Source organism: Haliotis rufescens, unplaced genomic scaffold (genome assembly GCF_023055435.1).
Source record: "Haliotis rufescens isolate VD_foot unplaced genomic scaffold, xgHalRufe1.0.p SCAF_86, whole genome shotgun sequence".
NCBI classification, from domain to species: domain Eukaryota; kingdom Metazoa; phylum Mollusca; class Gastropoda; order Lepetellida; family Haliotidae; genus Haliotis; species Haliotis rufescens.
The window spans coordinates 1,134,862-1,149,183 of NW_025964379.1; the positions used below are offsets into that span (position 1 = coordinate 1,134,862).

Below are 14,322 nucleotides of genomic sequence, written 5' to 3' on the forward strand. Positions count from 1 at the left end.
GCCTCAGAAAAATATATATCTGTATCCTCTAATCACATGCCACCTTCGACCCGTGAAGATTCCGGGGTAGAATCGGTCTTCAGCAACCCATGCTTGCCGTAAAAGGCGACTATGCTTGTCGTAAAATGCGACGAACTGGATCGGATGGTCAGGCTCCCTCATTTGGTTGATACATGTCATCGATCCCAATTCCGTGGATCGATGCTCATGATATCAATCATGGATTGTCTGGTCCAGACTCGATTATTTACAGACCGCCGACATATAGCTGGAATATTGCTCAGTGCGGCGTTAAACAACCAACCAACCAATCAACCAACATGCCACCTTCTCTTGGCACACGATTCCTCGTGTAGAATATGAATCAAAACAAACAAACTATTCTTTGAGGGAATTTTATTCACTGAAGTTTTCCAGCAACGAGTGCGACGGATGTCACGTGGCCACCGTTTCCATCAAAGGTCATGCTGACGGTGTTTGTTGTTTTGACCTGTGAGTGAGGGACTAAGAACTGCCACACGTTCCATGTTGTTTTCCCCACAGTCTTCATAGCATCAAACAGCATGTAGCTTGTAGACAATGCGTGGCCATTGAACACAACCCCACGAGGTTTTGCATTGGCGTGCTTGTCTCGGCTAACTCCCACTCTAAGATGAGATGTATGATAGCCAGAGCTGGGTAGATTGATGGTTGTCTGCGCATGTCCGTTGTTGATGGGGATGACCATGTCCTTGCCATAGTATGTGATCTGGTTGTCCGTGTGTATTCCGTCAAAGTTGTAGTTGGTTTTAAACTTGTAGAAGCAGGTTGATGATCCAGGGAGACTGACGGCACCATGAAGCTTAGATCTGTCGAAATGGTTACCGGAATGAATAGCTGGATTACCGTTTTCGAACACAACACATGTTTCTTCACCTGTAGAAGGGTTGATCCAATTGTTGGGGAAGTCGAGTTGTACATTCTCAATGTTACTGCCATAGTTGTGAAGAAGGACCACCATCTCTTTGGTATGAGGGTTCGCAAGGGCAAGTGGTGCAACTATTCTCTCCTGTCCATCGTATTGACTTGAGACTCTGAGAAACTTATGATCATAAATAAAGTTTTTCCAAAACATGTAGAATTTGGCCGCTGGAAGAGGATGACCATCCTTGGTAAATATGGAATTCCGAAGGGAAGTATGACCCGGGTATTGCTCATTTGAGAGGAGATACGCTGTAACTCTGTCAATAAACTCTCTCAGAGAAAGAAAGCTAAACATGAAGCCGTTTTGTTGATAAATGGTTTCAAAGTCTGTCATTCCATTTTCAAAGTCGGGGCTAACGCCAAGATTAAGTAAACCTAATCCAAATTCAGTGTTAACTAACTGAACATTTTTTCCTTTCTTTTGATATGAGTAATTTTCCACCATGTCAAGAGAAGCAACCAGAACAGCTTCGTTGATGCCCGAGTAGGTGTGACTTCCACCTGTTATATGCAGACGGTTGTAGGAGTGGAAAGAGAAAAAGTCCAAGTGATCAAGAGACATGTCCAGAAACTTGGCAATTATCTTCCAGTTGCTGAAGTTATTTTCGTCTGCTTGTTCTAAGAACATACTGGTATACGTTGGTCCGGCAACTTTCATTCCAAATCTTGACTTCAGCTTATCAGCAACTGCCTTGTGGTAGTTTATATTCGTTTGTGGGTCAATTATATTTGGGAACCAATCAGGTTCATTGATGACTTCAAATATACGGGGAATCCGTCCTCCTATGTAGTCCTTTGCACTCTGAACCATGAGTGACACAAACTCTGCTGCAGCGTCAACGTTGTTTGGGAATGTACCTTGATGATCAGACTTATTCATCCAGTTCGGCCAGCTCAAACCTATAAAGAACAACATATACAGTCATAACAAATGTAACTCAAACATATTCATCTAATGTTAAACTACTTCATGCGTACATGAGTCTGTCTGGAAAGTTGAAGTTGCACACATTTACGACGTTTGGTGAAATAATTGATCATGGGTATTCTTCAGACAGAAATATTAGCAGCTAAACTGGATTCTAGCCAATGGAACATTAATTAAAGGCTTAAGGACTGAACTCAGAGAATGTTGGAGCCACAGACACCGCGAATCCTGTTAAGCATATGCTTGGTCTTCAGTTAACTTTCAAAACTTATGCTCCTCTTTTAATATACTACTTAAACCAATTAAATGACTTATAAAACCTTTCATTTCCCAGACCATGTCGTCGATGACATTCCCATAGCCATTCAGTTGAAACATATACGAATCGAATGTCCTTTTCTGGAGTGCATGGTCCTGGAGATATGTTGGGTCTGGGTAACCATGGTGATGAGGGTTTTGAGGCCACTGAATAAAAAAAGATAAAATAGTATGGATTTGCCAGTTTTCTCTATGAAAGAATTAATGTTATTTTTTGCATGGCTTCCATGGTTGGAGTAAATCAACAAAATTTATCCAGAGCCAGCATTGTCAAAACAAACATTTACACTGAATATTTTGATATGAAATAATACTCGTATAAAACATTAATGAAGGTTACATGATATCTCATTTGAAACTTATGGTGGAACGCATTGTGCTATATGTGACATAGCAGGATTTCCAGTCGTGTCGTAACAACAAATAGTTAGTTTTGTCTATATTCTGAAAAAAGAAAATATTTGGATCGTATGAACATGTGCAAGAATAGTTTCCATCCCCTAACCCGTAGTCCTGAGATTCATTATTGGTGTTTAAGTTTTTTTCTTGCACAGCTTTCCTCTGAAATGACCATTGAGAAATACACTATGTATTCCACCAACACTTATGCCCCTCTATACAATGCATCAGTTAATGCAGGCATAGATTGAACTGGTCAAGGTTGACATGGTTTGGCGATTTTTTGTTTTTGAAACTAATGTGCTACGAAGTGGCACCCTGAGTTCTACTGGGATTGAAACCAACATTTGCAGTAACGGAACACATTAAATGATGTAATATGATCTGTACTGTGAGTATATAAAAATACAATAGCTCACCCACTACAACCGCCTCGTTCCCATTTCAAGGTATCACAGCAAACAAGAAGACGTCGTTTTTATCCGTATGTTGTCTTTGAACGAAACAACGACGTTTTTGGACGCTTTGTTTCAATCGCTTTTTCATCCAAATAACGTCGTTATTTGACATCTGAATTGACTACGAGAGAACGATGCTATGAAGCTCCTCCCTTAAATGTCAATCAAGCATCATCGTTTACTGTTACTTCTATGTTCTCAGCTTTAAACGGATGCGAAAATGATGTACACACAGCTCTATTTGTTTGAGCAGTTTGCCTGAATGAAGACAAAATAATAACGTTCCTGAGAAGATACGTGTTCGGGACCACACTTCCTGTAACATATTATTTTCTTACCAGCCCTTACTGTGATGCTTTATCACTGCAAAAAAAATCCATATATACAAGCTTGTATATCCTTTGGAAAGATGATATTTCCAAAGGATATACAAGATTGGAATGATGATATATACATAAATATACAAGTTTGTATATACGACATATACAAAAATATACAAATTTGTATATATGGTTTATCCAAATTTGTTTTCTTTGTATATATTGGTAAAGGGAGATAATTGTTATGTATTTGTGTATAATTATTATATAATTATGCAAATTGAAGTGTTTAAAGTTGAGCACTGTGTTTCTTTGTATATGTTTGTAAAGGAGGATAATTGTTTTGTATGTGCAAAATAGTATCAGCAAGTTACAAAAAAACTGATATAGTGGCGTGTAACATTACTGGAATGTTTAATTAGTACTCCACATTGTTAGTGGGAGTACATACTCTCCTTGCAATGATATACACAGAAATTGTTAATAATCCAATAATGACTTCTTTTATGATAAAGTTGTCTTTTATAAGTGAATGAGATGTTTTACAGTTGTTCATGTGAAAAAACTATGAATGTTTATTCAGCGTCCGAAAACCCATAACACGGGGATATATGTTGTATTAATGTTTTATGTTTTACAAAAGATAATAAGTACAAAGGTATGCTTTTCTCAATATGCATCAACATGGGGAAAGGGACATTGCACGTTTGTGGCAGTATTGCTCCCAGGTGGCGTCCTCGTCCACTAATGCCTACATCCACTAATGCCTACGGCCTACAATAAACAAAGTCATGCACCAGTGATTTTCAGCGACACCTACTGTCAGTGCATCATTTCTGCATCATTAGCAGATATTTGCCGATTTCAAAAAAATTTCAAAGGGTTTATTCCTAGCATGGGTATGTTGTTTTCATTGTGTAGGATTTATTCCACACTGTTTTATTTATTTGTAGGTAAAAGTGGACTTAGGCATTAGTGGCTGGAACCCAGGTGGCCGGAAGCCAAGAAACTATTCCCGATTTTTTAAAAGTACTGATTTTACATCCGCCATCTTTGTTTCTTTTTCTTTTGCCACTGTTACATTTGTTGGTATGAATATTGTCCAGACGGCACAAAATTGCTTAAAATGCAATCAAATGTTCAAAACATTTCTTGGGGCTCAGTCTAATATTGTTAGAAAAGTCAACAAACTACGACCATAAATGTAATGTTCAACAGGCGCAAGAAAATTAAAAAAAATTCTTACAAATACAAATGATAAGAAGTCGAATATGAATACTTATACCTGTACTTTTTAGAACAAGAAATTGACACATCGACGTATTCAGATTAAATTGATATGTTCTTTACTTATGTAAATGCAAATGATAAAAAAATAATTAACAGTGAGATACTATCGCTATTGTGCAAAGCATCTAGTCCCAATGAAAGTGAACAGCATGCCGATGTTATACAAAGCAATCATATAACATATCGCGACTGATAGTTCTAAACAATCAGGCAATCAACATAATGACGGTATCAGTGGGCACATCGTGATATTTGAAGATAAAAAATGATAACACATGTCATCAGTCTGGGAAGTAATACACAGCATCTTGACAATGAACAAAAAGAAGAAGAAGAATAGTTTATTAAAGTGTCACTATTTAAACAACCAACCATTTTGGCTTTTGAGACAAAATACGCATCACCCCCCCCCCCCCCCCCCCCCCCCCCCCACACACACACACACACACACACACACACACATCCGCAAATTCAGTCACTAACCCACCCACATATATTACGTTACACAGACCACACCACACCACACCACGGGATTCCATACTCGGTATTGACCCATGACATATCCTTTCTTCATGTCAGGGAATGGGGTTTTGGATGGTGGTCAACGGACACGTCTTGCCTTAGGGAAAGTTGCTGTACTGTCCAGCTTCTTAATGTATGTCTCATCTGCGAGCCTCTTCGCCATCTGCAGTTCCGTCGACACGCAGTTCTTTGGTCGTACTGTAAAAAATCTGTATGCCATCCTAGTCATAGTTGCTTTCCTCGGAGGGCATCAACTGAGCTATCTTTAATGCGTCCTCGTACCTCTGTTTCTTCTGGACGGGAAGGTTGCGATGGCGTATCCCGAGGACTCGGTTACGACTCTTCTGAAGAAAAACAACAACTTTATTTACAATTGCATTTCAAATTTATAATGCATATGTATGTATATCCATGTATATGCTCATGAGCAATGGAGGAGAATATGTGAAAATCAAATTCAAATTTATTCCGATAACCCTTAAGCAACGTGTCAGTATTATAGCTTGATGTATTAGAACAACACTATTTGGGAATGCCAGGTGCTACTGGTAGTGTTGGGTATGCTTACCCTTTTTGAAGATTCACTCGTTGTAATTCGACATCAAACGGATTACATCACACTCTGAGTAAACAATCTCATTTAACCCTTAATTAGTTAATTAATCTGCAGTATTGTGTATCACTTAGTATTGCCTTAACTAGGAGTAATCCCTTGTCAGTTGTTGGTGAGTGATCAATTTATGTCTGGAGAAAGGGATTAGCCTTACTCACAATAAATTAACATTTCACACTGCAACAGAAGAGATTATCGATCATTATGCCTTTATAAGAAAGTGAGAAAGATAAAGATTGAATGATACATAACGGGCCGTGCCTGCATTATATAGCCTGCAAGAATCGTCACTGTAAACTAATAGAGGATTAATTTCAATTTTAGAGAATATTCAACTGCTAAGTATATGATAAAGTGTTGAAGTAGCATTAGATATGTTTGAGATTACAGTTTTCAATTAACTGTATAATGTAGCTTGCTGTCTTTGAGAGAGTCAGTATCTGTAGAGCTGGCTTGGTCTAATTGGTATTCAGTCCCTGGGACACAAATATTGTTTAATAGCATTGTTTTGTGAGCAGCCGGATGCGTAAATGATATGTAATATATTTCCGTATTATATTTTATAGTACTTGTTGTTTTAATATTGTTAACAACAGAGAGAACGAAGATTTTTTTTTGAAAAACCATAACAGCATGCATATGTTCTAGCAAAAGGAAACTTGATAAATATTCATGTTGCTTAATTTCTACTTTGGAAAACTTATTTGGAGCTCTGAAAGCTTGACGCTGTATAATTTGGGACGCGCACGGTTGGATGCAAACTAAATGTTTAATTCTCGCAAATTAAGACACCAGCGGCGGTATAGGAGCATATATCTAATGTCATTCAATACAGAATAATACATGAAGATGTTTCAATGTTAAGATTAAATATATCTAACGATATGGAAATTAAATCTTGATAACTGTTTTTAATCTTTGATCTTTGGGGAAAATAATAGTGGAACTGGTTGAGTGACTGACGTATTCTACATTAAAAAGTGACAGATACGTTATTTACATCATTAAAATTTAAAGTGATACAGTGATACAATTATAAGTGAGGGTTGTGATTTATTTAGGAACGAAGTCAGTATTTGGGGATTTAACTTGCGCTTTCCGACATTATGCGTATTTCGCACACGATTAAGAAAATAATGTAATTCATTTATTTATATGAAGTACAAATGCATCAATCCTTAATCACCCGACTTGTTGAATGTTATTTCGTGAATACACAAATTGCATAACACATTCCCCGAGGACAAACCCAAAAGGCCTGTCCCTTTGTGACAGGTGTTAATTAGAGAATGTATTGCCACCACATTATGTCCCGGCACTTTTATGACATGTAATGAACCTAGTCGGTCCCTGAATCTGTAACAACAACATTGGTCTTATAAAATCAAAGTAGCATAAATGTTACGTAATTCGTATTAAAAAATTGACTGATAAATATAACATGAATATAATTGCCCTTTTGGGGATAACATAATATTGGGAAAATATACTTAAAAGCACATGATTAAAGAATTTCAGAATCAACTGTTTCTTGTATTTATGACCGACTTCACACAAACTGAATAATTAAACATATGTTTATATAGCTATAATTACATGCATGACACCTACATTATCATGAAATAATAATGTTGGTCATGCTTGTTAATTTGTACATTTCGTTGTTATTGGTATCCTGGGGATGTTGTAATTGTACACGTGTTCTGATCTTATTTGACGTAGAATTCATGAAAAACGATTGGTCAACAGTATGCTGCGGTCGATGGAAAGGTGTTCAATTACTAAGAAAAGCTATTTAAATGTTTAATACTTAAAACGTGTCTTAAAATATGAATTAATTCTTAAGTTATAACATTAGTGCAAATTCACCCGAACGTAGGATTTACATGGACCGATTTCAAAATAGCTAAATTGACAAATTGTTTCCCATAAACCACTGAATATAAACTCACTTAGCCTTTAGAATAGAAAGGCGAATCATTTCTTAATATATTGTCTTTTAAGCCGATGGAAGTTTAAATCACTACAACCGAGTCCGAGGCGATAAAGGATTATGTGACAAAATCTGGTATCATGGCTTAACTGTATATAAGTCACACTGTCCAAGTTTAATAGTCCTCTATATCAGATGACTATTCCAATTATTAATGGTATCAGGTAGGAATAACTTGGCAAAGCATTCTGTTCTACAACATATAGCCTGTATATTGCTTTGATTTCTATAAATGTAATTACTAACAGCAAAGATGTTTTCCATCTTGTAAAAAGGTGTTATGGCTGTGTTAGTTTCTCTATATATTTTCTCGTGGCCTGTATCCCTTATCGCCCCACAAATAGTCCGTATAGTCCGTATTGAGTGAGTAAGTTAAAATTTAACGTCTCATCGGCAATTTTTCAGCGTCTGGAATGAATCTTAGTGGAAACATTCTAGGATTAATTCTTGTTCTTGGTACAATTATCCCAAATATGGGCATTATATGCTTGTTCATAACTTCTAACGATTTATGTGAAAGGAGTTATTTAACTGAGTGAATGAGTATGGTTTACGGCGGGGGACACCAGAAAGGTATCTAAGACTTCTAAGGCAATTAATCATAGGGATTTCCTTTTTAACTCGTCAATATCAGAATCTGACTGAAATATTATTCCCAAAGTCATAAATATTAATACCTTTCATTTTAAGATTAGGTTTTGCACTTGGGAAGACTTTAATTTAACGTGAAATAGAAAGCTTCTGTTTTCTCTGGATTCAATTTTACTTACTTTCATCCATTTGGTAATTTTCTCCAAATCAGCATTAATATTTTACCCAGTAGTATTTGGAATTGTCCCTTTAGGGAATTGTCCGGACCCCACCGCAAACACAGTAAACAGAAATTCCAATGTGAATAATATGTACAATAGTTTGTTGGCTCGAAATGCAAGACTCCAAAATTTTAGTTATAATGTAAAACTCATGGTAATATTAAATTATATTTAAAACAAATAATTAATGTATTTTACATGGGAGACGAAGCGACACACATTGTATTTTATAATAATGCACAATTTTGAATGCTTTAAACCTGTTGCATTAAACAAATACTGGATTTGATGTAGTCATATAGTGAATCAATATGTGTCTAGTCTTCCAAATGTTCTATTGCGAACACATATAGTGTCAGCGCTCATGATCGCCATATCTATGAATGAATAAAAATATCATCATTAATAAACTCACCTGAGCTCACTGTGTGTTCTGAAGACAAATCGCTGTTAGGCATCCTGCACGGCTTCGTTCACGTTCACCCTCAAATGTACCATAGAAATCTGCGATTGTGCGTGTTCAATGTTCGAATGCATTTTTGCGACAGGCGTTCGTTTATTTATTAAAATTCCACTAATTCATTAATCACATTGAGTTGCTCGCCTCTTCTCCAGTTGCTCACACTCTCAACTGATGTAGCTGCCTTGATTAACTGGAGTCCGGATGTACCTAATTACAAACTCTGTTCTAATTATGCTAATCGTGGAAGTGCATTATACTGGATGCCAAACTTAGTAATCCTTTCACACTAATGATCCTTGTTTACAATGAACGCATGCCAATTGACTAAACAAACATCCTTAAGTAGAAGTATCACAATGGACAGTGTGTACAACTGTTTGACAAACAATATCAACCAATATTTCATATTTAGAATCACCATTACATGAAATCACAGAAACATATATATTAAATTTTACTTTGAAAACTCCAGAACTAATGTCGTGAACGTAATATAATAGGAATTTATTCCAACGATGTGTTTCCTATATATGTTTCCTTGTACAATTTTGAATTCATGGATTTTTTATCTATTATTTTGCAATGATCGTGACAATCGCTAAAAGGCTACTCTCTTGCTATTCCGTTTAGTGGTTATTCTTGTTCAGACAGCGACAGCCTCTCGTTATACAACCAGTGCTTTTCTAACCCCGATTTAGTTAAGACAGCGGCAGCCTTTCGTTATACAAACAGTGCTTTTCTAACCCCAATTAAGTTTATACAGCGGCAGCCTTTCGTTAAACAAACAGAGCTTTTCTAACACCGACCTAGTTAAAACAGCAGCAGCCTTTCGTTATACAAACAGTGATTTTTCAAACCGCGATCTAATTAAGACAGCGGTATTTTTTACATTATCTGTTACTAAAATCTGCACAAATGTTCTATTTTTTATGTAAAATGCTGTCAACATAAAGAAATAAAAATTATTTCATAACACTCCAAATATAGTTGCCATAATGAAATAGTATTAACGGGTTATTGTCACGTGCAAAAATACTGTTCGGTAACATTAGTTTCAAACCCCAAGAAAACCTCTTACGAGTTCAAAAAATTCAATGAAGCAGTGGAGAATCTCTCCATATATACAAAATTGTATAGTTTTGGAAATACCAACTATACAAAATTGTATATTTTGGAAATACCAAATATACAAAATTGTATATTTTGTATATATGGGTATTTTTTCTTGTGTTAGTTCGGAATTAAGCCCCTCAAGATTATCCTGAATCTCCCATCTCACTGCGGCTCCTTTTCAATTTAAATGTAGTTGTTTGTTCCTCTAAAATCATTAGTCTAGCTCACAACCTGTACAGTTTGCAAACATTAACCTGACTGTGGCGCTTTAAACAGTAAATAGATGAAAGTCCCAAGTCTTGTCAGATGCTGTTCGTGAGATCTATTGTGTGTGTACTATATGTTAAAATAGTGAGGAACACATTACTCTAACGCCTCAAGTGACTTTGTGTAGATGTTAAGCGTCAACACATGTAAAAACGGTAACTGATTGTAAGACCCCCGAAAATACTGACTCGCTGATGCAGTTACAAACTGAAATAAAGGACCGCAACATTCATTCATTTTCACAGACCGCCTCAAGGTAGCGTGGTGTCTCTTCAGGCACTCGTTCCAGTCACATTCTCTTCATGTGAGCATGCGTTACGATTATTTTGTGACTACTATAATATAAATCAAAGGTGTTTTATTTAACGAGCATGAATATCATATTCCACCAAGCGGTTGGTTCTGCATGAATTGTTCTTCATAAATACTTTAAATTATGAAATTAAGGAGTCACCAAATTAAGTGTCAACCCCCGGTCTTAAATGCGTGATGACATCAATGCAAGTAGCCCTCCCTCTGAACTATAACAAATCAATCAGCAAACAATAGACGTTCAATTGATACATGTTGTTATTTTCACAAACTTCACTTTAACTGTTGATCTAACTACCATGAAGTCAGCAAGCAAGTTATGCATTATCACAGCATGGTGTCAGTGTAAAACGCTGATTCAGACTGAACAAAAAGGACCGCAACAGATTGCCTGTAGGTAGCGTGGTGTTTCTTGAGGCACTCATCCCAGTCACATTCTCTTCATGTAATCATTCATTACGTCACATACATGCACATGTAGGAATATAAAGCGAAGATGGTTTGCTTAGTGTTTCTAATCAGTAGCACGAATAAGGATAACGATGGTCATGTCAGGGCAATCAACATCGGGGAAATCTCTGTTTTAGAAGAGCAGATATATACTGTACACAACAATAGCACCTCAGGTGCAGTTTATAGGGAGGATTGTGTTCACTCAGAGTTTAAATAAAGCTGCTAAATATACAAAAAATAGTTGCACAGTACTTTTAACGTGTACAATAAAAAGCAGATATATTTGCTGTTTTTCAAGAGGATAAATTCTCAGACAACATTTGACAGTGTCTTTTTTCTAAACCAGTTTTTGCAGATTTGCAGTTACATTTACACCATAAGATAGGAAAGTTAATAGTCTACATCTCTGCATATTGTTATAGCCGGAGTGAGATTCAGTGCTGCGTGAGCGCATTTCTCACACAACCTTCACTTTTCAAATCTTGGGAAAATGTGCGTCAGAAAAACCAGCATTCACCGTGTTCAACTAATTACCGTTTTTAGGGATACTGGTTGACTTCAAACTCTGATTTTGGATGGTATTTTGCCACATTCTGGGGAATCTCCATTTGATGTTTCGGTTTTGTTGGTCAAGGTCGGGGTTGTAGAAACTCTACCTGTTAAAGGTGTAGACTTACTTATTGGGAATCATCTTGAAAAAGAAATTCCAGGTATTTTTCCATTCTGACAGTTTGACTCTTGAGGAACCACTTCTGGATAGGGAGCAGTTAGTTAAGTTACAGGGAGTAGACAAACTGATCTAAAACAACAAATAGTTATGGGAGATTTCTAAAAGAAACTGCACTCCTAAATAGAGTCCCACTGTTATTTAGTAACACCAAACACTAGGATTACCAAAAGCAAGAAAGATATTAATTATTTACCACACTTATAACTCGACTTCAAAAGGGAGGGAAATAAGTGTTAAGTCAATGTTAAGCTTGAAAATGTACCACAATGTATCAACTGTATTTAGATGGATTTATGTGCAATGTGAAATTCATCGGAGCTTGATATGATATAGGACAATATGTTAGCAATAAATACCAGCCATAAAGTGTTCTTAAATTGTTGTGTGATCTCTGTTTGTTGTGGATGAATAGTGTGTTATGGATCTAAACATACAACTCTATTCGTATCTGGTAAACGTAAAATTACATAATACACTGATGCAGAAATATGTTTTGATAACACTGTTGTAGAACTGCGCTATAGGCGATAATAGATAATAGATGTACTGGTACGTAAAGCTGTGCATAAAGTTCAAGCGAACTGCACTGTCAGAGAAAGTAGATGACGCCCTATGTGTGGTTCTACTGTCCACTGTTGGGAAATTTGTGTTTTTTAATTCCACACTTTAAGGCCTGGAACCATTGACCAATGTGACGTGAGAGAGCAGAGAGTGGTTTGGATATTCGATCTTAAGGACAGGTAATTGCAATGACAAACAATAAAAAAACAATGTTGAGTGTAAGTACCTAAAGTACTGAATCAATAATAGTCATTCTAATTGCTGTAAGCAAGATCTCATATTTCATAAGATTTACTTTCATTTACTGTTGTAACCAAATAATAGACAACCGATTGTCCGATAGAGTTACATGTGCATAGCGGAGGGAGGTGTGTATCAATAAACATGGAATTGTGATTTAGTTTAATTTCTCGACGCATGTCTGAATTCCAGTGACAGGTTACAAATCCTAAAACTGACTTACCAGCAAATCTCGCTGTACCGCGCGACAGATATTAGAGAACAGCTTGCCATGGCAGCCACAAATAGGAAACCTGCTACTTCCTTAAGACAGCCGTCGACATCATTTATGTCAGGGGGCTGCCGGCAGTTAACATTTCCGTCTATTTTCGCATTGAAAACTTCGATGTTTTTTACGGACACTTTCTGGACGCTCACCAATTAATCAATTTTAATGAATTTGTAGTCGTGTTCTGTCCAATGCCATTTTACGAAAACCAACTATGTTACGTGTTTGCTGTGAATGTTGCGACACGACCCCTTGCAATAAAAAAACCCTTTTAAAGCATGGATACGGTAGTCAAACTAGGATATTGAAATCATATATGAACTATTTCATTTCCTAAAATCTTTCTGCATGGAAGATTCTTTTTACTTCATACGTACATTTGCAAAGAGATCTGCTCTCAGGTCTCTGTTCACCCAACGTCCGGGAGCTGTTCCGATAGATTTACAATTAGCAATTAGGGCCCTTGCGGTGAGCCCATTATGTTTGTTCCATCTTTGGGGTTCATAATGGACACGTCCATCCTGGGCGAGCCACTCGTTGTGGATTGTCACAGTTGTGTCAGAGAAGGCCTCCTCCCACAGCAACAAGGTGCACAGAACCAGTAGTAACATTCTGCAGTAAAATATGGATACTTCTCTTCAACAACATGGACTTTTATTCAAGGTTGTAATCTACACGTGATCGCAGCACCTGACAGCTTTCGGGTATTAAGTAAATATATTTGTGATAAGCGTAGACAAAGTGAAAGATAAGGAAGTGTGTGTCAGACACAATTAGAGGTTCCCTCTAATCTTTCTGCAACAATCATAGGCCAGCCAAGGTTTGTTTCCACTTGTTATAAAAATACATCATTATGTACATCATCGGGATATTAAACAAAGATAACAACACATGTCATGTCATTAGGGTCGCACTGTGCCAAGCCATCGCTGCTCATATTATCAAATATATACTCCTCTTTTTGCCTTGGCCCAACTTGATTAAAGACTGCTGCAAAGTTTTTATATAAATTATATATTAATAAAAGAGGTATTTTCATTTCTGATAATTTTCTTGAAAAATGAAGTACATGTATGACAGCAAATCTACGCTTCATTGAATTTCGTACAATTAAAAAGCCAATGAACATAAAAAGATGACAGTGTTCAATTAACATACAACAGTAATAACATCAAGTGGGGACAGGATCGCTTGACTTTCAACCAAAATATGTTTGACAGGGAGAGTGCATATGAATTCTCACTTTTATATTATAGTAATAATGCAAACATTGTAGTATTGAGAATCAGATGATCACAA

The 14,322-nt window shown here is 36.6% G+C and overlaps 1 protein-coding gene across 1 annotated transcript; it reads right to left on the reverse strand.

The window, feature by feature from the left end:
* Window positions 1-381: 381 nt before the first annotated feature.
* LOC124115194 lies at window positions 382-13,682 on the reverse strand. The gene is made up of 3 exons (XM_046476109.2): window positions 13,401-13,682; window positions 2,212-2,356; window positions 382-1,863 (listed from the first exon to the last, which is right to left on the reverse strand). Exons 1-3 carry the CDS (start codon window positions 13,632-13,634, stop codon window positions 401-403), a joined length of 1,842 nt encoding a protein of 613 aa, XP_046332065.2. The 5' UTR covers window positions 13,635-13,682; the 3' UTR covers window positions 382-400.
* Window positions 13,683-14,322: the final 640 nt, after the last annotated feature.

What these genes read in the sequence shown, in the direction of transcription:
- LOC124115194 (XM_046476109.2), bottom strand. Translation starts at nt 13,634, where the DNA reads ATGTTACTACTGGTTCTGTGCACCTTGTTGCTGTGGGAGGAGGCCTTC. An exon ending in GAGCAGATCTCTTTGCAAAT is followed by an intron (nt 2,357 to 13,400) that starts GTACGTATGAAG and finishes TTTTTTATTCAG; the next exon opens with TGGCCTCAAAACCCTCATCA. An exon ending in CATGGTCTGGGAAATGAAAG is followed by an intron (nt 1,864 to 2,211) that starts GTTTTATAAGTC and finishes TGTTCTTTATAG; the next exon opens with GTTTGAGCTGGCCGAACTGG.